Below are 24,752 nucleotides of genomic sequence, written 5' to 3'. Positions count from 1 at the left end.
ACCCTCTGAGCTCTGTTCCTTTCTGGGAATACTTGTGTACATGATCACCTGGTTAAGCTGGTCATTCCTTGGTTACCAACGTGGTCATTTAAAGTTTCAGCATAGAGATAAAGGCAGAACTGCTTCTCAGCAGCTCTGGGAAGCTCTTAGCTGTGCAGTAGAAACCAACCACTAATCTTGACCCACTCTCCCAGCTTTCTGGTGAAAGCAAAGCATGTTGAGCTATTTTGTCAACTTTAGCAAATTTTGAAGGAACTAACTGCGTGGCCTCAGTGCTGAGCCTCTGGTTCTGCAAAGGATCACTGGAAGGGGAAATTGGTTTTAAACTGAGACAGGGGAGATTAAGGTTGGGTATTAAGGGAAGTTTCTTCTCAGTCCCTGGAGGTGTGCAAGAACCATGTAGACATGGCACTGAGGGTACAGTCAGTGGGCACGGAGGGGTGGGCTGGTGGTTGGAACAAATGATCTTGTGTTTTTTCCAACAACCCTAATGATTCTATTCTATGAAATTCTGGATAAAATTGTCGTGACCACAAACAAACATGTAAGCCTGTCTTTCTTAAAATTTTCCTCATTTGGCTTTTTTTTTTTTCTTTTACAATGAAAGCAACCTTCCAGCCCTGTAAACAAAGTAACCATTTGTCGTTACACAAGACCGGTACTGGTGGCCCGAACGCGTTCCCATTTAGATGCCTTTCTAGCGGTGCAGAACTCAGGGGAATTTACTAGAAGGGGGAGAGAGGGGTGACATTAAAGAGAACGAAAAGTAAAGTTGGGCGGTGCTGAGGCCTCGCACGGCGTTACCGACCCGGCACGTCCTCGCACGGCCGCCGTGAGGAGGCGCAGACCTCCGCGCTGCCAGGCGGGACTCAGCCCTCGGCGGCACGAGGACGAGGCTGCGCGTGCGTGGCGGCCGCACCGCTCGGAGCCCGTCGCAGCCGCTCATCGTCCGCCGGCGGCGCCTCCTTTGTGGCGGGCGGGCGGGCCGGGCCGGGCCCCACCCCCGAGCCGTGTCGGGCGCAGACGAAGCGGAGGCGCCATTTTGCGCTGCTGCGGGAGACGGGTCGGGAGGCTTTGGCGGGAGGGAGGCGGACGGTGGCGGTAGGGATAGCGTTAACCGTGGTAACCATAGCGGTAGCGGCGGCGGGTGCGGTCGCTGCTCGGGACTAGCGTCCCCGTTCGCCCGGCCCCGCGGTCAGGACTTTGCCGACATGAGCGACGTGGAGGAGAACAACTTCGAGGGGAGGGTGAGTGGCCGTCCCTGCCGGGGCCGTGCTGAGGGCCGGCCGGGCCCGGGCGGGGGGCGGGGGCGCCCTGTGCGGCTCGGGCGGAGGCGGCGGCGCGGCCGTGTCTAAAATGGCTCCTTGGGGGAGCCCGGCTCCCGGCGGGGCCCGGGCGCCTCTCGTCCCCCCTCGCCTCGTCGTCCTCGTTTATTTCTTTTATTTCTCTTATGACGGCTAGGCGCGCACTGAGCCCCACCGCCTCGGCCCTCGCCCGCCTCCCTCTCCCCTCACGACTCCGTCCCATCCCCCTGTCCGGGCTGCGGGCGCTGCCGCCCCGCTCCTCCCTCCCTTCCCCCCCGGCCCGGGCTCGCCGAGCCCCACGCTTTCTCCCCGCTTTTCCCTTATTTCCGTCCCTGCCCGTCGTCCCGAGCTGTCCGCCCCCACTCACTCCGCGTGCGGCCCTCGCCGTGCCCGCCAGGTCCCTTTGTGAGCGGCGCCGCTCGCGGCAGCGCCCTCCGGCCGCGCAGGGATCCCCGGAGGCTCGGCCCGCCTCGGAGCCGCGCGGCGCCCGGCCGTGTAGCCGAGGGCTTTATCTCAGCGCGCCGCTGCGGTTTTGTAACGCTGTTAGGCCCGTGTCTTCTCTTCCCCTCCCTCCCATTGCTGCGGTTTCTCTGTACGCCTATAATAACCGGGCCTTTCCATTTTCTGTTTCGTTTTTTTGGTTTTTTTTTTTTCATTTTTTCCCTAGTGATATCAGGATAAGCAGCAGTTAGAAGCTGCTTGAAGCAGAAATTAAACGTGTGTTATCCTCGCTCCATCACTGCTGACTTTTTTTAATTTTGCAGATTTTTTTGTTTGCTCCCTAAGAATTGCTTTAGAAGAACACCTGAGCATCCTTTTGGTGACTTTTTCTGATGAACCAGTGGTAGCAGCTTTTCGCTTCTATCAGGTCGTTGCCTGAAGAAACAAACGTTTTAAAAGAGCAGAATCTTATTCCAATAATGATATTTACAGAAATGTGCCTATCCTTTTGCGATGTTCGTTTAAAAAACAAAAACAACCAAAAAAACCCAGTCCCCAGGCTTGGTGTGTTTTACCTGGCTGTGCAGTGACTGCTGCTGGTTCCTCAGGTGAGGTAAACAAAATCTGTTCTTGTGTTAATTGCTACACAAAGGTGACCAGTACCTGTGCTCTTTCCAGTTAAATAAGCTAATCTCAGGGGGAAGCCAGCCAGGTCTAAGAAAGCTGAGCAGCATGTGTTCTTTGTTGTTCATTTTTAAGGTTTGTTACTCCAGTCACATCGTCTCTATCAAGATTTATATATTTATGTTTTCTTCTTTATATTTCGATAGTTCTTGCTTTTTGATTGAAATATTTATATTAGGTTCCTTAATGGGTCTCTTGTTAGTGCTAAAGAAACAAATAGAGCTGAGGATTTCTGCATACGTTCTGCCAAACATAGAAGTGAAATAGCATTTTGACAGTACATGAAGTATGAGGAGTCCCACATAGCAGTTTTTCTGTTACCTCTCAGTTGGCTTATGCTTTATTTTTTTTTGAGGTGGAACATCTACCTGTTGGAAAGAACTGACCCTATTGAGTTTTTCTTTGGAAAACTTGCATTCTTTTCACTCCCCAGTACTGGGATTTATGAAGCACTCGCATGTGAGTGTCTCATTTTTTTAAATGTAGCTGAACACAATGGCAGATAATTGATTCCCTCACAGCATTTTTTTGTTCTAATTAAGAATGTTCCTAAGTAGTTCTTTTACTTTATTTCAGTAATGCATTTTTGATAACGCTATTAAAATACTTAGAAAACCTTGTAACCTAATATATTTATTTATTTATTTTAACTGAAAATAGTTGCAGGTGTAAAATTAAACGTGTGAATTTATGGGAGGGAAGGATTTGGTGTTTAATTTGATGTTCCTGATCAGACCAGAACTCTTAAACACTTGCATCCTAGTGGTTTAGTGTGCTATGTGCAGGCACATGGCATCAGGATTGTGTGGCTTAAGTCTTCAGCAGGAAGAAACAGAAGAAATGGGGTGGAGTCTGGGGGTGGGAGAGTGTTTGTGAGGAGCCTGCTTTCCTCAAGCTTAACAAAAGAGGTGTGAGTGCCTTTTCAGTTCCCCCCCACCTCCCTCAGTACTGGGTTTCAGTACACATTGGAGTGATGTTCAAGGAGGCCTGGTTCTTGCAGGTAGCAATAGTCTGATGCTGAGGTGAGGGTACTGATTGAATGAGTAGTAAGTAAAAGATTCTTTCAAACACATCCTAGTAAGATTAGTTATAAAGTCTTTCCTGTTTTGCTTCTTGTGAATAAGTTTCATATGTGATTATTGATAGTTGACTTAATTGTCTACCTTTTTTTTTTTTTAAATTTGTAAATCTTAGAATCATTACCATCATTTAATATGTAGAGGAGACTTAGGATGATCTCAAAAGCAGCTTTTCAGCTGCTGTGTAGTTTGCGCTGTCTAGGAAACTGCCTTTCTGAAGCATTGGATAAAATCATTGTAGACATCAGTAGGGATTTTTTAAATATTATTACTCTTGAGCTCGCTCATTTCTTTAGTGACCACTTTTTTTCAAAGCAACTGTTAATCAGATAACCAGCTTAGGCTGGTTAACGTCTGCTCTGGTTTTGTATCATCTTGCTTCGACTTCAGCAAGTTTAGTTGCTGGTTGAGCAGAACTCTCTTCCACTTCCTCCCCAAAGAGCACGGAAACACAGTGATTTAATTGAAATTGCTAGAGTAGTTGGAAACATAATGGACATATTAGAATTAAGTTTATGGGCTTCAAGGAGGAAAATTATGTTAAGTCATGTTTATATGCAGTGACTTGAGTTTTGGAGCGGTTAAAAGATTTTATCAGTGTTCATTGAGAGCAGGTTAGGCAGATGAGGCTTTTTATCCTGTTGTTAGGTAGCAGGCAACTTTAAGCAAGGATTTAGGTGTTATTTCCTTTCATCTTTGTCGTTATTTGTGATAGCATGTTCATCCAGTGCATATTCTGTGATGCAACTTCATTGGAAGCTTTCTCTGAGCAGTGAAGGACTGGCAGTCTGAACAGAGCTGGGCAGAAGCTCCACTTGCAGCATTACAATGAAGGCAGAACTCCAGCTTGATTGCCCTTGATTCTCATGAGATGCCTCTTTTTGCTCAATGTAAAATCTCCTAAAAAAGCACTTGAAGTTTATATTATTGCTAAAGGAAGTATATGTGTAGTTCCTATGAAAGCAAGTGGCTTTTAGACCTGCTAATCACAAGCTTCATGAAGAAAATATTAAAGTTAACGTATGTTCTAATGTTAATTACCTAAACCCGATCAAGCTTGCAGTCACTTTGATTCAGACTAATGTAGTGGCAGTCTGCTACCTCAGCAGCAAGGAGGCACACTGCTTTTGAGGTACAGGTGTGGCTGTGCTCATGCTGTGTAGTTCTGCATTAGCTTGGAGAAAGCTGTGATAGTGTTTCTAATGACAGGCATGGAAAGGAGACTTCTTAGGCAAGTTGATCACTTTTTTTGTTTAATGGAGCTTAACGTTTAGGTCGGTACCTGGGCAAAAGACTGCCTACTGAACCCTTTCCTGAGCAGGTGTATATTTAGCCCTCAGTGAGAAGATGCAGAATTGTAAACTGATAATCTACAAAAAATTAATTGCTGAAGTTTTTTTTTTAATTGGAGTAGTGTCATAAATGAATGCATAATGGTTGCTGATGCTGCTGACTTTTCAAAAGTGTCTACAAGGCAGCACAGGTTAATTTTGCTTTATAGAAAAGTTTATTGCCTACACATACGCATTAAAACATTTATGGAAGAATAGCTAATAAAGGGATTAGTTTGAGTAAGAGTGACAAGTCATAGCATTAAACAAATATTATTTAACTTCTCTTGTGAGCTTCAAGTTGGTAGGTTCCTGTCAAAGCAATAGCTAGAAGGTAATTGTCTCATCTCAAAGCTTTGCTACTGAATTGATGGATTCATCCATTGAATGTAGGATGATATTAAATTTGCTGCTTTCCTGACTACTTATACTTTTCTGTCCCCTTATAAAGTTGGACTTCATTTATTTTTGGCATTTGGGCAGAAGTTTTTCAGCAAGATTTTTATGAAGCCTGAGCTTTTGTTTCGCTAGCTCAGTGGTGTTGCTGGGCTGCTGGTGTCCTTTCTGCTCCCATCCCTCACGTGCTGCTGGTACTTCCTAAGGTTGAATGAAGCACAGCTGAAGTCAGTGTGATTTCATGATTTTTTTTTCTTCCTATTTTACTTCCCATATTTTGTTAACGGAAAGCCTAGCATAAGCCTCATCAGCTCTTTTTATTTAGTCTCACTGTGAATTTTGATAGCCTCATGACAAATCTGTCATACCCTGAAGTGGTAACACCTGAGGTGAGGTAAGACTTCTCACCCTCACTGTGTCATGTGGCTTAAAAGAGCTATTCTTGTCGTCTTGCTGTCTCTATCATAGCCTCTGATGGCAGCTGGAAACCTAACAGTACTTGTGAAGACTTTAGCAGTTCTGCTACTGTAGAACTGTTTTGAATACTTTTTTTTTTTTTAAAGGAATACCTATATTTGAAAGCAGCATTTCTACTGAAGGATGTGAGGAAGACAAATGAGAGACAGATGTACCTGGGATCTGTTGATACAGTTGTACTAGTGTGGATGAAATGCTTTGGCATCTTGCTCAGCTGGCTGGTGGGGAGCTGTCGATGAGTTATTCAGTGCCTAGGTATACGTGATTGTTAGGTAATGATAGGAAAGGACTTTTCCTGTCCGTACCACTTGGTTTCACCTTGGTCTTTCTGGAATAAAGAGGGTGTGAAGAATGGAATATGGCTTTGGAGTTGTCATCCAGAGAATCAGTAGCTGAAGCTGCAGTCTTTAGATTGCATTCACCTACAGCAATTTATTTGGCTCCCAGTTACAGTTCTTGATGAATCATTAATCCCTTTTCCCACTGTATGCTGAGGGTATTGCAATGGGATGTTCTGAGGAGCACACTTTTTTTTTTTCCATTTTGCCATGGGAAAAGTGTCACTTGCATGTGTATTCCCTTTGAAAGGGAAACTTGATCTGAAGATTATTAGGCAGTTAGCTGACTGTCTCTTTCCCACAGGCTGTAGTGACAGCAAATCTGGATACTTGGAAATGGTGACAGTGAGTATCTGCCTTGTGAGTTTGTGAGGGTGAGAGCAGGGACTGGGTAGCTGCACAACAAAACAGAAGATGCCTGCTGTCACTCGTGAGATTGTTGTGGGGTGAGAAGCTGAGTTGAAAAAAGTGCAGTCTAATCTATGACCTTCAGATGGCTGAGGATCTTCAGAGCAGTAAGAGAAGTAAATGTTGAGGATGCAGAGAGAAAGTGTAGCTTGTTCTCTTGTAAGTAGTAGTCAAATTCATTTCTGGGTAAATATGGAGCAAAGATCGGAGTATGTAAATTGCTTGAAGAGTAGTAAGGGATTTGAATGCTTTGGATAATAGGGGTGTCTATTTGCTGTTGTTAAAGATGACATAAGAAAAAAGTTAAACATAGCATTCTTTTTGATACTGCAGAATGGATATAAATTGTTAATGCAGGACTGTTGGATCTGTCTGACACAGACTAAGAGTTGCCTTGATTATTTCCTTATGGGGAAACAGAGGAGGAAAGTTCTTTAAAATTTCCCTTTGTGACACTTTGAAGTTCTGAATCTCTTAATCCCTACCTGTAGTCTTGCTAATATAAATCTTATTAGGTGCTTTTTCAGTGTCTTCCTTAAGTCCTTAAACTCTTGCAGCTTATTATGATTCTCTTAGTCCCTCCTGTTGAAGAGCACTATAGGAGATATAACTAGGTGATCAGTGTTGCATCAGAAGATGAGATGTAATTGCCTGCCAATGCCACACAGTATGCATCTGCTAACAGGTAATCTCTCTTTAGCTGCAGTTTACACCTTCAGTAAAGTTGAGGAAGTTTGAAATGTATACAGACTTACGCTGTCACCTCTGTTGCTCCACTTCTAAGGTTATATGTTTGCAAATGCAGCCTCTGAAGGGCGTAAGCAACGAGCTGTGAATGAACGTGACCTACACGGAATAACGTAATGTTTGCTCTCGGCAGCTGCGTATGGACTCACTGTCATAACCGATGCTATTAGAAAGAGCTGTGGGTGGTGTCAGAAGATGCTGCAGGTGAATAGATAAGGATGCTAAGCTAACTTCTTTTCACGTATGGGAATTACCAGGTCCTTAATATTTTTGGTACCTCCCAACAGATCTGTGATGTGACTTTTTTTTTTTTGCTGCTGCTGCTGTTCTTTTTTTTGTTCCTATTGTTCTTATTGTTCAAGAAGTGATCTTCAAATGTAATAAGAGTGGCAATATAATATCCTCACTTCTTTGCCTTTTTATTGGAAATTCTTATTTAAGTCTTGACAGTGATGCATTAAATGCTTTTCTATACTGCTGATCACTCTTACTGGGGGGAGAAGGGGTTCGGTGGAAGTAATTGCCAGAGGAAATGAGAGCTACTGCTGGGGATTAAGTGTAAAGGGAAGAACTGAGGAGAGGTACTTAAAAATCACATTAGTGCCCCTAAAAGGATATGCGTGTGTATACATACATATTTTTTGTGAACAGTCAATTTCAGATGTAAAAATACAGACATCAAAATTCAGTAATATCGAAGTGTGCATCCTTCCTCCTATTTCTGTGACAGCCTTGTAGCTAGATCAGCAGTTAGCTGGTTTAATAACGGAAACCTGTAGTGCTGTGGCTCTCGTGTCACAGCCAGGCTTTCAATGTAGCCTTTGCTGGTAAGTTTAACATGCCTGTCATCCCAGTCAGTGACGTTCTCCATATACCTCTTGTCCTTTTCATTGAGGTGAAGGGCAACAGGTAGCGTAGCTGTAATGCTTGCTAGTAAGGGATCTTTCAAGTTCCATTTTGTGCTTTTTATTGTCTAGAAATGCGAGGAAGGAGCCCTTTGAAAAAGGACTTGGATTCAGAGTGCTAACTGTGAATGGAAATGCAAATCTGAATTTAAATAGAATAATAAATAAATTGAGAAATACATTCTGTGGACAAGCAGGAGGGGAAATGATGAAAATAAGAGTGGAATGTCACTTGTGGGAGGGGAACTTGCTATGCTTTTTTCTTTTTTCTGTTAAAGAGTTCTGCACAATTTTCTGTGATAATGTAGATATTATAGACACATCCAGATTATATATGTAGTAATTCCATAGTTCTTTTTTATTGCTGAGCTCCCTAGAAATGCTGCATACTAAAGTGTGAGGAAATCCTAACCTGCTCTTTACTTGTTTTCTTAGTTTTTCTCGTGTGCTCTATCATACAAGAAAACAAGAAAGTTGTGTATTTCATTGGATTGCTTTGAACTGCTGTATTATGTCTTTTTGTTTTTGTGGATTAAGTTGTATGCAAGAAAAACAGGATAACAATGAGGAAGAGAAAGTAGGAAGAAAATTTTGTCTTGCGTATATCTATGTGCATGTACTGTGCGAGTAAGTATGTGCATAGATAGATTTTTGACTGGAAATTGTTGGCCATTCTGTTGAACTGAGAGTGTCTTAGTAATAATGTGTAGGAGTAGAATTTGGGATATTGAATACGGAGAAAACACAGTCACTGTTTTAGGGGGGAAATTTAGTTGCTGGTATCAATATTTTAATATATTTGTGCTAAGTAGTCTTTTAGTTCATTTATGTATCTTACAAAGAATAACAAGTTTAAAAGGGGAGGAGGGTAGTTTTGAAAATACAGTAAAACACTGAGAACTCAGTAAGCTTATTGTTAGACCGTAGACACTTATACAGTTTTAAAGCTTTTTTTAAAAAAGTTGTTTTATAAAGTAGTTTCTTGCACTTTACCTGCTGGCTTTTCAATTTGGTAGATAACATCTGAACTCCAGCAGAGTTTTATAATCCCCACGTGCTTAAATATACTAAATGTTCTTTTTCCATTAAGGTTAATGTTCGTGAAGAAATTGAAGAGTTTTTTCCAAGAATGTGGAAGATAAATCAAGATAAAAGAAGGCTAATGAAAAGTATTAAAGATCAGAAAATTAAAATTGAATGGGGGAAAAAATTGAACAGAAGATTGGTCAGATAGAAGCACTTGAATGTTTTTTTAAGGCTATAATGAATTGTTTGAATTGGGGAAGAATACACGAAGTATGAAAAATGAAAAACTCAATGAAGAATGAAGAAAAGTAGAAAGCAAGAGTGAAGTAGAATTAAAAGAATCTGGAAGAATGAATGGGTCCTAGGTTAAGTAAATGTATGGTTTATGTTCCAGTGTCTGTATGATCAAGTTGTAGATGAATTTGCATGATTACTTAGTTAATAGAGAACTGGTGATCTGGTTTGAGCAGGGATCTATTTGAGGAAAGCATACAATATTAACAGTGGGCTAGCAAAATGAAATTTGTTCTGGAGGGTATTCCCTAACCGTTTGTTTTTCAGGAGCAATCAATATAATAGAATTACTGTACTTTAAATGTTAGGAGTTAGGCATTTATACAACCAATACCATTTGTAATACTGTTCTTTTTGTTAGGAGTCTCGCTCCCAGTCAAAATCTCCAGCTGGGAGCCCTGCTCGTGTAAAATCGGAGAGCAGGTCAGGATCTCGCAGTCCATCGAGAGCTTCCAAACATTCTGAATCACACTCTAGGTCAAGATCAAAATCGAGGTATGTCTGGGAAATAGTTCAAGTTGATTCAATATTATTGCTTTTGTTCATTCTTTTGTTACATTACTGAGATTTTTTTTGTCTTGTAAAAATTATAAACTTTTTAGAGGGTGTTAAGAGGGCCGTGTTAATTTGCATGTTGGTGGCAAAGGCTGGGGGAAGATTCCATAAGTAATAAAGCATGTGTATGTAAAGAGGAAGTAATGTAAATAGGAGTAGGTGTGTAGAAGTCACTGCTAAAATAGATAGATTTAACTATTCCTGAGAAGGGAGAAGAGGTTACAGTTCACTCTTTTAAAATCTAATGTCCTCTTTCCTCAAAGGGAGGGTCTTGTGTGTGGACCCTTTGTGCAGGTAAGAAGGAAGACTCAAGCGAAAACCACAGCAAAAGTAGCCTGTGTTAGGTATGGGTTAGCTCTGTATTGGAACTATTGGAAATGTTGAAGGGTGATTGCTTGGGGGCAGTTCTTGACATTTCTTCACTGAAACACTGAGTCTTTGTAAAAACAAAATCTGAAAACTACAGCTAAAGTTGGGGATGGTTAGCTTCTTGATTTACCTGGGTTTTAAGATTTAAATTCATTTTTGAATCACTTCATCTCCCTGTCAGTGTGTACCTGTACAGGCAAAGTTCTACAGCTCTCCCTTTTAAGGAAGCTATAAAATAGAGAGCTCCCTCAGAGTCCAGGGAGGACTGCATGCCTCTTTTCTCTAAATGTATCTTAAAATATTTTTCAGCTCAAACAACTATTTTAATTGTAGTGAGCCTCAGAAAAATGAATTCGAGGTTTTTCTCTGGGAAAAGCAAGGCTTACAATATGCTTGTGTGCAGATGATCTAACCGAAAACTTTATCTTTGTTGAAGATCCAGGTCCAGAAGACACTCGCACAGACGTTACACTCGCTCCAGATCCCATTCCCATTCTCATTCCCATAGGAGACGTTCTCGAAGCAGATCATACACGCCAGAATATCGTCGTCGAAGGAGCCGTAGTCATTCTCCAATGTCCAACAGAAGAAGGCACACAGGCAGCAGGGTATGTCATGTTCAAGGCTGAGTATTAACAAAATGGTTGCTGCTTTAACACCAGTGTAATCCAAGTTAACTGCAGCCTGCATGAGATTTACTGTCTTTTCAGTGAAGATAGGGGAATTGGATTTTGAGTGAAAGAAGGGGTTGGTAAGAGCAAAGTCTTTCTACTGGGATTACTATTTGTGCATGTAACAGACGGGGCAGGTGCCACAAACCATACCGTTGCAGTTCAGTGTAGGCAGATTGTTAATGCCTACTTCCCCTCTGCTCTAAATTTGGACTGTTTTTTATTTTGTTCCAAGCATATCCACTCTTCACAAAATAAGATCTTCTCTGTATACAATAAAACAAAACAAAGTAGATATCTACAAGATGGACTAGAGAAATAAAGGAACAAACTTCTAAAGTGTTCTTGTTCATAACATAATCTACAATGTTGAAGGTTGCTTGTGGTTTTATACCTCTAAATAATGAATTGGATCTAACTTCAATATACCTGTGCACTGTTAGCTAATGTGTAAATCTTAATAAGCTAGAAAAGAAGTTATGAAAAGGACCAGTAGGCCGCTGAGAATTTAAATGGAAAATAAATAGTCTTTCTGTAGACAGAATAGAAAGTGTAGGTAAACCAAGATGCAAGATACTTCTTGTATGTCATTCTGAGAGATTTCCCCCAAAGTCATTCCTTGTTCAGCACCTTAGGTGCTGTTTTTGCATTGCTTCAAGCTGATCAAAATAAATGTTGCGCACACATCTTCCTTGGAGAGGTCTGTGATACTTTCAGTTTTGATGTAGTTTAGTTTCTCTGAATGTATTCATTAACTAGTTCTGCTTATCGTGGTGAAGCAGCTCACTAGGACCGGATAATACCGATGTGAGAGGGAAGATGAATGTGTGGAGGAGAGAGTTGGGCCATTTAATGTGATGAGGATTTGTATGAAGACTACACCAGTGCTAGTTGATGTAAAGTGTCTTCAGCTGCTGTGAAGCAGCGTTTGTAGTTAAGGTGTTTGTGGATTGTTGCCAGTGTTTAATCATGATGTAGTAAATATGAATCTAATGTCTTGAAAAGTTGGAAGGAATAACTGAACTTCAAAAGGCATAGCACATTTCCTGGTGAAAGACAAATGAATCTACTTTATTACTTTTAGAAATACTAGGATGTTTTGCTGTGAATAAATTTTGGTTTGTTTTTTTTTTTCTTGGAAATGACTCAGTGACTCTGTAAAACATGGAACTCCTTTTCAAAATGAACATCACACTATTTCTGAACAGTAGTTCTCGTAATGTCAAAACAAAATAAACCAGATTTGAATTCTCTAAATGCAAGGTCCTACAGACACCAGAGAAATTGGTGACAATTTTGCCAGTTCTGCTGACCTGGGTCTGTAGAGGCAGTACAAAAACTAGATATTAAAGGTGTCTTTTTGTCCTCCACCACTGAAATCCATCTAATGATGAATGATGCAACTGTCTCTTGTTGCTTAGGTTGCACCGATTCTCTTGTCTCAGAAAAGGTAATTAGGTTTAATTGTGAGTGGGGATGTATAGGAGAGCAGTACTGAGGAGTATCATGTGTAGGGACTTGTCTAAGCAATGATTTAAAAGACTGTGCGGTCTCATTGCACTTGTGTTTCAGTGGATGTTAATGCCACTAAATTATTAAATAGCCTTAAATGAAGAGGAATGAAAAAGAAATTTAAACCTCTCTAATTGAAACTTTAAAGTGGCAGACTGCCAGTTTTTGTTGTGCCATTTAATGTGATGAGGAGTTGTATGAAGTTCATGTTCTAAAACTCAAGTTTGAAATTTGGCAAATGGAAAAAGCAAATAGGCAAGTATTTTGTCTGCTGTTTTTACAATGGACTCCTGAACACAAACTCTGCAAGTGGAAAAATCCACACCAATTTGAAACGTAGCATTACAAAAGTAAGGAAAGGTAGGATGGGAGTGTAGATAAATCACAGTCTTCACTCTTCTTCTTGTCTTCTACCAAGACACAGGAGAGTTTGTCAGCAAGCTCTGGGGTATTTTTTTGTCAGTTTTTAAAGTATTTGGAAGCGTGCTCTTGTTTAAGAAAAATGAGAGTTCTGCTGTAGCAGTGCTCAGGAGATACTTAACTGATGCGTCATCCAGACCTCTTCCTTGATGAGAATTCTTTGGCTGAACCTACGCTCTGCTCTTAATAGCAACTGGAGTGGCTTGGAATACGGTTTGTTTACTGAACTTCGTGTGATAATTTTTTCTCTGTTCAGTCTTTTCTTTTTATGGTGAGGGAGAATCCTTTTAAAAGAAAGTTGAGTTAAATCTTGATTCTTGCAACAAGAGCTAAGCTAGGTTGCAGATCTCCTGATACGAGAAACTGATGGGCTACTTGAACATGCTCAGATGAAAGCAGGTGAGCAAAGCTTTTAATGTTCTTCAACATTCTTGTGAAAATAACCGTGTATGATGCCCCTATTTTCTACATGGAAAAAACTATCCAGATGCTTTTTACCTCCTGCATATAAAGATGTGCTTATCTCAATCACAACTGGTGAGCTAATGCTATGGTTCTCCAGAAAAGGAGTGTAAGCTTTAAGCAGAGCCTTTTAGAGTAAACTTGAGCATACAGGTCATAGGCATATTTGTCTTTGTTTTGCTTGCTGACTCCCAGAGCTCTTTATTTCAAAATCTGCATGTTGCGGGTTAAAACCCGAGTACTTATGTGCATACTCCAAAATTTTGGTTTAATTTAGTTTTTTTTTTTTTTTTGAAGTTTAGATTTCAGCTAGGGACCATGGAAAAGCTTGGCTCAGCCTTTAATCTCAGCTAGCTTCCTGTCTGTGCTTTAAAGCAGAAATTTCCTTTGTTATGGAAGTTTTGAAATTGAAGGCTTTACCTCAAAATTGTCATCTAAAAACTGTCATCTTGGTATCCAGAACTACAGAGTAGAGTTCATAAAAGAGCATGTGAGAAGAGCGAAGCCTCTTCGTTCTTTAAGTCACAATGAAGGGGAAGCTCTGAGGCATAAATTACTGTGCATCGGTGGCTCTGAAAATCTGAAACAGAAGTTTCAGCTGTTAACTTTCCATTAGTATTTCAGCAGGAAAAAATGAAATCCCTGTGCCTGTTGCTGTTATTTTAAAGTATTCTGGTGTAGCAGGTGCCAGGAACTTAACTGAAAGGGAAAAAAGCTAACAAAAACCACTCCACTTATGTAGAAAAAGGTAGCCCTTCAGGGATTGGCTTAACTCTTGAGGCTTGTAGAGAAACTTTGACCCTAATAAAAAAATGAATTGCATTACCTTGAGCAATTGTACAATTCCTTGTTTGACTTACTTTAGTTGAAATGTACAAATAGTTCAATCTCTTGCATCATGTTAAAGGAGTCTGGAGTCTTGTTCTAAACGAGTGCATGTGCTTCTGAATTAGTTTGATAGAACAAGTATTTGTTTCTGTGTAGTTAAGTTGGTGATTTTGATCCAATTTTATGGGGCAGAGAGAAAATTTTCAATTTAAATACTAACCTTCACTATATCTGAAGGGGAAATGTTGAGGTGGGAAGGAAGTACACAGTTCTGGTAGAAGGTGAGTTAAAGTTCATCTGTTCGTGCTGACAAGCTCAAGTGTGTTTGTTGTATGAAAGTAGAGGCAGCGTCCAACATTTGGCATCGTTGGTGACCAAGTGGGAGTGTTAACGAAGGGAGGGAGTTTGGGATGACTGGCCCATTTTTAGCACCGTTAAATATCCTGTCTGCCTCTTGCTGATGATTCAAGTGAGAAATATTGGTAAAACAGTTTCCTGTTTGCTGCATCTTTTTGTAGTTGTAATACCTCATGTTTCCGAAGTGTACCATCAGTACAACTTGAGAAATTTACCCTTGCTTTTTAGTAAAATAAATATCAGGAAATTAGTTACATTTTGAAAATGTCTTAAGATTGGGATATTAACTCTTGCAGTATTAAAATATGTAACAAACTATACTTAACTTTCTTTATAAAAAGTTGAGAAATGTATATGTGTAAATGCATGACTTGTTTTTTATTAACTTAACTGGTGTTAACCTCTTATCTTACCAGGCTAATCCGGATCCAAATACGTGTCTTGGAGTGTTTGGTCTCAGTTTATACACCACTGAGAGAGATTTGCGTGAAGTCTTTTCTCGTTACGGACCTTTGACTGGTGTCAATGTTGTTTATGACCAACGGACTGGACGATCAAGAGGATTTGCTTTTGTTTATTTTGAGAGAATTGATGATTCTAAAGAGGTAAATTCATCATTTCCTACTTAAAAATCAGTGTACTGTTTGTGTATTGTCTTCACAAGTATCTTCGTAAAAAAAATTGTGTGTGTGTGTGTTCACCACAGAAGTTCTCTGAGATTCATTTCAAATGCTTTCTTCAAACCATGTGGCGCAGATTAAGAACACTAGTTCGATGTTCGGATGCTCAAGTGAAGTTTGAGGCTGGACTGTTGTTTGTATTGAAACACTAACAAACGTGGCAATTTGATTTATTAATCTGTTACTTCAAGATGAAAATCTTCAGGCAGACACAGAAGAGTTATAGGATTTTTCAAATTTTTTTAAAACTAACTCTTGAAAATAACTTTCTGTATCAAAATTCTAACTATTTTGTTCACCACTCTCTTTGGAAGTGTGTTGTGCATTTGAGAGTCTGTTTTTGTCTTGAGTTAGTGGCTAGTTAGACAAATAGCTGTGTGTGTCTGGACTAAGTGTCCATTAGTATAATTGATGTGTAGGGAAGCAGTCAAAGAATCTGAACAGCAGTCTGTATTATGGTTCACTGCATTAGGTTTTTTTTAACCTGTGTAAGGATGCAGCAAGCCTTACTAATTTAATAAGATTTTATGAGTTTGCTGTTAAACAAATAGATGTATTCTGTTTGTTCTGACAAAATAAAAAAGTGCCTGTATTTCAATCAGCCAGGGTATTTTAGCATACACTTCTTTTCAGTAACAGTGCAGATACTGACTTGAATGTTATACCTTCCTCATGGGGATATCTCTTCCTTTCTTATGGACAGACTTAACATGTTTGTGGATAAACAGTCATGGGCAGACGTTTCAGATGTGCTGTTTGATTGTTTTTACTAGGTAAAAGTATATTCATGATGTTTGGGTATGACTTGTGTCACTTAGCACTGCAGGATGGGAGGATGACAGCTGTGGACCTACTGTCAGTAACTTAAAAATGAAAACTGCTGATGGGAGTTGATGTTACTTGAAGTCATGAGTAATGGGCTAGATGCAGTTTTGAACTTTAACTCATTTCTGGTATGATTCTACAAGCAATTGCGATAGAGCAAGCAGCTGTAGAAGATGATGAAACAAGACTTACAGAGAGCCAGTTTATGACAATAATAGAAGTTGTATGTGTATGATTGTTGCAGGTTATAGGAGAGTAGCAAGTAAAAAGAGCTGGAAGCTTCCTTCAGCTTCCCTTTGTTTCCCCAGTATCACCTTGAAAGGTTAGGAGAGGAGTTAATGGGGTGGATTGCTGTCTGTTTGTATTTAGTGGTCTCTTTGGTTCTCACTTCTTAGTCTTGTCTTTCTTTGCAGCCTGGTAGAATTCTGAAGCTGTGACTGTTCTGTAGTGCAGTCAGTATCCAAAACACTTGCATGTTGTTTTGTAGCATTCATGTGCTAGTTTTGTCTGTTTTAAAACTTCATGTCTTTAGAAGTCCTTTTTTTCTAGTTGTCATTGGCAATGGTCGTGCATGACACCATACATTTTTAAAAATGTTCCATGTAAATACCATGAAGTAATTTGTTTAGTATGAAGCTGCTTTGGCAGAAACTACAAAATGGGAATGCAGAAGAAAAAAAATGGGATATTACAAGCAGAAGCAAAAATGCAGTAATAAAGATGAGCAATGTAAGTAGGAACTAAAGTAAGTGGGAATGTAAACAAATTTTTCCTATCTCTGCTTTGCTGTATTATTTCAGTTTTATAAGTTCCAAGTGGTGGGAGTTTTTTCGTCCTTCCTCCTCCCCACATCAGCTCACTGGGGAGAAAAAATGGCTTCGTTTGATTTAATTTCACAGACCATGAAGGCAGATTTGAAGTGGCAGTAAGTAGGAAAGGAGGATATAGCTATAGGCATGAAACTGACAGGCCCTGGAGGAGGACTAAGAGGAGTGGTATAAATCCTTGGGGAAGGTGGGTCAGATCTGAAAAGCTGGATATGCTAAAAGTAATGTTACTTGAGCTGCTTCTGTTTTAAGTAAATACATTTCCTCTTTAAAGAAACAAGAGAATAAACCAAGCCTCTGAGTAAAGGCGATGTAAAACTCCAGGTAAGAAGTGGAGTGGAATTCCTGTCTTTTTAAAGCAGCTGTAGATGGATTAAATAGGTGTAGAAAAACCCTGGCAAGAGGGGATAATCACTAAGATTTCATATCGTCTTTACTTCTCCACTTCTCAGAGGGGTGCTCGAGAAAGCCTTTTAGCTGGTGTGCTTTGAAACAGTGTTGATATTCAGATTGGACACCGAAAGAGTTGTGAGTAGTTGTCTTTAAGCTTTGCAGTTTGGTCAGCTGTGGTATTGCATGGATTCTCTTGCAGCTGAAATCCTGTTGGGATCTTTGTTGTCACTAGTAACCTTCCTTAAAAATCAAGTCAGATATTGAGCTGGTGGAAGTGTTACTGTGTCTTGCTTTTTTATGAGGTTACATTTTGGTTTCTTGAAAGCAAGAGAAGTAGTATTTGGTATTGTTTTTGCCCTGTGTGTTGCAAGGACTTGTCTTAGGTTATCATCCTTCTGTTAAAACTTCAGAATCACACACGAGGAGTACAGCATTGCTGTGTGGAGAGCCAGACTTGTAATCTTCTGTGGATTGATGTACTTTGTTTTGCAACACTAGCACTGAGCTGTTTTGCAATGTTTTAGCTAAGTTATTCCCATGTCCGTCATGTTAGTAGTTTAGGATTTTTGTTTCTTCCTCTTACAGAAGAAATACGCACTGTGTTGCAAACTATGTATTAGAATGGAAAAAAAACAACCATCTTTGAGGCAGATCGATTGTCTTGGGGTCAATAATAAGAGGATCACAAGTAAAAGGCTTGGAGTTGTATGGAGGTGATTCTACATTTACCAGGGATTTCATTCCAGCTTTTTCAGTCACTTGTCACACAATAAACTAGTAGTTGTTAAAATTGAGGCTACTGTGAATGTGCCGTTGTACAAGGAACTCATCTGTGAAGCATTAACTACAACAGCTGTTGGCAATACGGAATTTTCAGTTTCTCATGCTACTTACATGCTATTTACAGTTTTGACTGTATTTCAGAACACTTCTCTGAAGCAGTGTATATGGACAATTAAGACAACCCTGACACAGACAACTGAACCTCTGACATAATTTGTTGCCTACGAGTGTAATATCTCCAAGTTTTTGTGTTTCTTTGTTCATTTGTGCAAGACATTCTGTGGTGCAGGCAGAGCAATTTAGAAGAGTTGTTATTGACCAAAACTTCTCCCGCTGCCTTAAGTGATGTTTCCGGCATCAAGAGGACTCTCAGTAAACCAGAAAAGAGCATGAGAATGTCTCCCATGTTTGGAATTGGAATTGTGTAAGCCTGGAATTACAGGCTTCTGGAGACCATGGGATTGCTAATAGTTAGGGAAGCATACCCAGTTACTCCCAGTTTAGAGAATTCTGATTCTCTAAAATTCTGTTTGTCTTTACTCTGCAGCTCTAGGGTTTGCTTTAAAAAGAATCCATGTAATCAATAGATGTTAAAGCTCAGAAATTGGGAAGAAAAAAAAAAAAAGTAATTGCTAGTATTTGATTATATTTAAAAACAAAAAGCAACAGTGATGTCTGTTCATCTCATGCTTCACCTGCAGTTCAGTAGAGGTGATCTTATTACTGTTGATGTTAAATATGACATAGGAAGGATTTGGGGCCATAAACAAAATAAGATTTTTAGATCCTCGAAATAGATTTCTTTTGAAATGAGTTGTAACGTAAATTGTTCATGTTTGGCTATTTGAATATATTCAGACTACTTTCTGTAAGCACTTGGACATTCACAAAATGCCACGTACTGTAATACACATTGAATGAGTTGAAATCTGTTAAATCTAATGTTTTCTGTTTATAGCCGATGGAGGTCGTGACCCAGTAGTTTGGGAACTGCTCATCTTGACAAATTAACACCTTACAAGTAGTAATTCAAAAGACCTCTGTTGTTAAGAGTAGATTGTTCTAGGTTTAAAACTGTAAATTGAGATTGAGTTCCTACTTGTGTCATTGCCAAGACTTATTCTGTTTCTGACCCTCCATGTACAGGAATATAATCTGGTATATGAAGTCAGTCAGCAGCCAAAGCTAATAGTGTATGTTCATGTGAATCCTGTTTGCTTGTTTGCTTACTGTCTTCTTGCAAAAGCTGTGCCAGTCTTTTAACAGTGCTCAGATATTTGGAAGAAAACCCAGGCTGGAATAAAAATAGATTTGTCAGTTAAAGGCTCCTGAGAGGGCATTATATGCCTCTAAATCCCAATATAATATGATTTTTTTTTTTCTTCAGCATGTTTTATTTGATGATCTGGAAAATATACTTCTGATTTCTAGATAGCGTTTGAGACTGCTTCTTGCATGGTTGGCCCAAGTATGCGGTGTCTTTTCACTTGGACATCCAAATGCCCTTAGCGTTTGTGCACATACAAAAGCAGCAGGAGAAGTGAGCAGAGATTTGTTCTGAATGAAATGCTACTCTAACTAAATTGTAAAATCCCAGATTTGATTATAAGGCGCTCTTAGTTCGAGGGGAAAATGAAAATGTGAGTAATTGTCAGTCACATTTATGATTCCAGTCTGTGTTCAAAACAAATCTGTGGTGCTACGTGTCTGAAATAGTTTTAAAATACAAGTGCTGGTAGAAGCACAGCACTCATTAGCTAGTTAGTGCCTGGCTTTGGGGCCTTACGGTGTGTAAGCTGCAGTGTGAGGGACTGAACGTGGGTGGTGTTACCAGTACTGTTGCTTTCTTGCAGCTTGAGGATGAAGATAACTGTGGAAGGCTTCACGTGCCAATGTCTCGATTAACATTTTGGCTAACTTAAACTTTATCAGTTATTGCTAACAGCTGTTGAAAGCAAATACAGTGGAAGTTTTACCATTGAGTAAGACATCAGACATTGTGACCGGGGCTTCTGGGTTCCGTGCAGACTGGGAACTATCAGCTCGTCTTCATCTGTTGAAATGTAATACATTTCTCAGTACTTTGGAGATGAACCATCAGATTTTGTTATCAAAAGTAACTTGCTGGCTGTCTTGCTGTTATCTTGCTCTTCTCTGCACCGCTCCCTGTGTCAAAGAACTAAAAAACTGTTTTGTTTTGTTTTCCTCTAAGAGGTGTTTGTTCTTTTAGCCAAATGAAACTAGTGCCAAATGGTCTGAGTTTCAGGTGGCTGTCTGTCAGCTCACCGCACATTGGGGATCGGACATGAAAGTGCCACGAAGCAGAAAATTCCTTTCTTTTTAGGATACATTATGTATTGCCAAGCTTCCAGAAAGATGCTTTTAATCATAAAGTTTGTATTTCCACCAGCTTGTTTGCAGCATTGTTTTGGATTTGTAATAACTCACACTGTGTGTGCACAGAATTATTTTAATTTCATTCATCTTTGTGCAGCAAGATCTGAAAAATTAAAGAGTAGGAAACTGAAGTTAATAAACATGTTTTGTTCAGAAAACATTGTAGTACACGTTGAGATGTGACGTGCTCTTTGGCTCAGCCTTGCAGTTAGCCTAGATGTGATGTTGCTGTGTAGGAACAGCCCTCACTAGGTGGCGATATAGCACAGATATAAACAGAACTCTTAAAGCACGATAAGTGTGGGTAAATAGGCTAGTGATGGATCGCTCGGTCACTTCCACTTTGGAGCCACAAAGTGAAATCATGTGGGTGTTAGTTTTGTTTCCTCCTCTGTATAGATTAGATGTGAATTCAGTACGGTTCCTGTTACGGAACTGGTAAGAAGTGAATTTCTGAGCAGCTGTTACACTCTTTTGTTGCTGTAGTTGTTTTAGAAAAAGGGAAAAGCTGCTCTGCTCAGAGGCATGTTCATGAGCTGGAGATGTGAATTGTGTCTCAGCTAAATAATATAAAAAAATCTTGAGTTAAACTCAAGATTGTAAGAGTATATCTGTCCCCAAAATGAAGATAATGCATATAGGACAAGCTGCCTTGTGAAGTAGTATTTTGGAGATCTTAGGGCAGTGGTAGATGGAAGGTGCAAAAACCAAAAATTTACTTGGAAAATTTTAATAACGATTAAGTCCAACATTAGTCATTTGTGAAATTATTTTTTTCAAGTTAGCATTCCCTGTGTATAATTCTCACAAGTTTTTCCAAAGGATCACAGCAAACTGCTTGCATGATTTTGGGTTTGCGAAAGGCCATTGTATTGATTCAAAGCTGAAAGGAGCGGGGTAGGACCCCCAGTGGGCGCGTGCAGGGGCTGTGAGCAGCTCTGAAGGCGCGGGCTTCTCAGGCGCAGCCCCCTGTGCGTATGGCTTTGGCCGCTATTGTGAGAGCGAGTGGGGAGGAAGGTTGTAATTAGGTATCCATGTAGGCTGAACCCGCCATTTTACTAAGCTGGAGTAGGTCCTTGTAAGGGAGATGGCAGGAGGCTGGGAGAGCATGAAATGGCAGCCGACTAGCAGTAATCCGGCCATATGCACCCTACAGGAAGCCACTGTTTTGCACAGCCTTTGAATCCGCCCATCCCCTCTGGGTCAGAGCCGATGGTAGGAAAGATGTGGTTTTCAGGAAAAGCTGTTTTGACTTTGTTTACCTTTTTGATGGGTAGAAGGCAAAGTCTACTACAAGGGAAGCGATTGTGCTAGTGGATGGTCCTGTGCTTTCTTAAAAAGGGATTGATTGCCTGCCACGGCACTTGGCCCTGAAAGCGCTGCCGGCAAGCGGGCCGGGGGCTGGGGCCGAGCCACCGCAGTGGGGCACTAGTAGCCAGCCTAAGTAGAGCCGGCCTGGGGCTTGTTGGTCTGGGACTGGCAGAAATCAGTGTGGTTTGTGCCTTGCTTTCCATAGGAGGTCGAAGGTTTCGTGTCCTCATTCCTTCTCTTTCCCGCAGGCAATGGAGCATGCAAACGGAATGGAGCTGGATGGCAGGAGGATTCGGGTGGATTACTCCATCACCAAGAGAGCGCATACACCCACCCCAGGCATCTACATGGGCAGGCCAACGCAGTAAGGAGTCCTCATTTCCTGTGGTGGGACTAAAATTGATTTAAATGGAAAGACTGAAGTCTGGTTGAAGAAACTGTACTGCAGACTACTTATTTTATTTTTACATTTTAGAATTAAACATTTTTCTGCACAAAGGTATTAATGTAAAGTGTGTTACTGTAATTCAGATTTAAGTCCTTCTGTGGTTTCTTGTATTTTTATTTAAAAAAAACCTGAATGTTATTTTTTTAAAAAGTTTCATCCAGTGCAGTCAGCTAATGCACCCTTAGCTTTCTGAAATACCAGGGTGTCCATTTGCCTTCAATTTTAACGAGATGCAGGCTGAAAGTCTTGATGGTATTTTATATTTTTGGGGAGGGGAGGAGGTGTTAAGGGTTATTTATTTGGAAGGTGTTTACATGTTTAATTATTAGATTGTTTAAGGGGTTGGTCTTCAGTGTCTGATTTACAACACTGAAAAAGGTTTTTGAATGATTTAATTTGATGAGAATATAACCTGAATTATTTATTTTTTCCTAACAGCAGTGGAGGAGGTGGTGGTGGTGGAGCAGGTCGGCGCCGTGACTCTTACTATGATAGGGGGTATGACAGAGGGTATGACAGATATGAAGAATATGACTACAGATACAGGTAAATAATTATCGTATTTCTCCAAAAACAGTGGAATTGGGGAAAAAAACAAATTTCTCAGTTTTAAATGATAGAAATGTTACTCCATTTGTACCAAGATTTCTCATGCGTGCTTGCTTTGTTGAGAGCCACCTTAGAGTAGATTTTGTAATACAAGATTAAGAGACTCGTAATCTTCAATGTTTCTGTAGTGCAGTTACTTGTTAATGGGTTGTGTGAGAAGTTAATTTTGCTAGCTGGAGAAGATGTAGAACGTATACCCTCCAAATGTAGCAGGCGGGAATAAAAGGGAACTCTTCTGTACTGTATATAGAACCAGGAACAGCTGACAAACAGTGCTGCTGAAGAAGGGGTTATTTGTAGATGGGGTTTTTAATGTTTGACATTTCACAGCTATCTGACCATTTTGAAAGTTATCTAGTTTCAGAGAATGTTGTACAACAAGAATGGTAGGCATCTGTAAAAGCACTTAGGTGTTTACAGAGCTAGTGAGAGTTTATTAAATATGCTGTAGAGATACATCGGGTTTTAAACACATCAGACAGAGAAATATAAAAGCATTTGTTAAATATCTGTAAGCCACAGCCAAATGAAGCAGGAGTCACTCATGCAGGCCAAGTCTTTCAGTGCTAAGGAAATGATAATGTTCTGTAGAAGTAATGTGAATGAGGCTTCTTTCATTATGATTGTTTGTTTTCTTTTTTTAATTTCCTTTATAGGAGACGATCACCATCGCCTTACTATAGCAGGTACCGGTCGCGGTCAAGATCCCGTTCCTATAGTCCAAGTAAGTAAACATGAAGAACGAATAAATAGAGTCGGGCTGGTATGACACTTGTTGCAATACTCGTTGATCAGTGAGAGTTCTGAACATGAAAGCAAAAAAACCTGGACGCTGCAGCGCTGGAGTCTGCATGTGCTCTTAGTTCATAGTAATGATGTTGTCTTTTGTTTTTTTCCAGGGCGCTACTGAAGGTCAGAAGAACGAACATTTGAGGACTTGATTTTTAAATAAAAAGTTTAGATCTTAGCTTCCCTACTGTTTTCCCTCCTTTCCCTCCTTCCTTGACTCCATCCAGCTATTTTAGAAAACTTGGGTTCATTTAGAATATACATATCTTCCGTTGAAGTATTCCTGTTTTCCATCCCTCCTTATGTAATACTCTTAAATATTGTAATTGTAGTTTTTGTGTAGTATAACATCTTAAGCAAAGTTAAATAGAAAACCCAAAGTGTTGATACATTTTGGAAGTCATTCCTATTTTGTTTTTAAAACAATCGGACTCCTGGCTGATCAAAAGAGAGCAATGATATTTTTAAAGCTTGCATGTCATATGTAATGCACACACTCAGATACTTTGATATAAACCTGCATTTCCAAGTAACTCGTTGATCCTTCTGTTAAAAGGCAAACATTTTACTTTGATAAACAAGTAACGACTTTGAGCCTTTACTGTAAAGACAAGTTTATTTAGGTAGTGATGAACCAGAGGATTTTTCTTTTTTTTTTTTTTTTTTTTTTTGGTCAGATAGTTGCTTTGAGTGTAGGACATTTGAGCTAGAGAAAAAATGGGTATTTGGCTGACTTGGAAAACAGATCCTTGTACACTGAAAATTAAGGCTGCGTTTTATAGATAAATTTCTGGGTAGCTGCACAGTGGAAAATATTTGGAGTTAAAACCATAGAAGTCCTGGGATTTTTTTTTATTGTGCTTGGTTAAATATTTCCCCTTAATAAGTGCAGGAGAGAACAACTATTTATTGAACATAGCAATTAGTTATATAATTTGCTGTTCACTTAAAAACAAACAAAACCCCAGACTTTTGGTATTGCAATAATGATGAAGTTTTGTTTCCAGTCCTTTTGAAAGCATGGATGGAAAACCTGTAACTACATGTAAACTTTTTTTTCCTTTCAATAAAAGTAAATTCCACTGA

At 40.0% G+C, this 24,752-nt stretch overlaps 1 protein-coding gene across 2 annotated transcripts; it reads left to right on the top strand.

Annotated features, from left to right (window-relative positions):
- The first annotated feature begins 1,003 nt into the window (after positions 1–1,003).
- On the top strand, positions 1,004–24,752 carry TRA2A (transformer 2 alpha homolog). Of its 2 annotated transcripts, XM_010712769.4 has the most exons (9): positions 2,091–7,143; positions 7,243–7,409; positions 9,792–9,925; positions 10,791–10,962; positions 15,021–15,209; positions 22,069–22,184; positions 22,707–22,814; positions 23,534–23,601; positions 23,777–24,752. In XM_010712769.4, exons 2-9 carry the CDS (start codon positions 7,401–7,403, stop codon positions 23,785–23,787), a joined length of 807 nt encoding a protein of 268 aa, XP_010711071.1. In that variant the 5' UTR covers positions 2,091–7,143; positions 7,243–7,400; the 3' UTR covers positions 23,788–24,752. The 2 variants fall into 2 exon arrangements, with proteins under 2 accessions (XP_085082320.1, XP_010711071.1); XM_085226194.1 differs by lacking the exons at positions 2,091–7,143; positions 7,243–7,409 and adding an exon at positions 1,004–1,247.

Source organism: Meleagris gallopavo, chromosome 6, assembly GCF_905368555.1.
Source record: "Meleagris gallopavo chromosome 6, MGAL_WU_HG_1.1, whole genome shotgun sequence".
NCBI classification, from domain to species: Eukaryota; Metazoa; Chordata; class Aves; order Galliformes; family Phasianidae; genus Meleagris; species Meleagris gallopavo.
The sequence above is the reverse complement of the archived record's forward strand: the minus strand, read 5'-3'. Positions and strand labels throughout refer to the sequence as shown.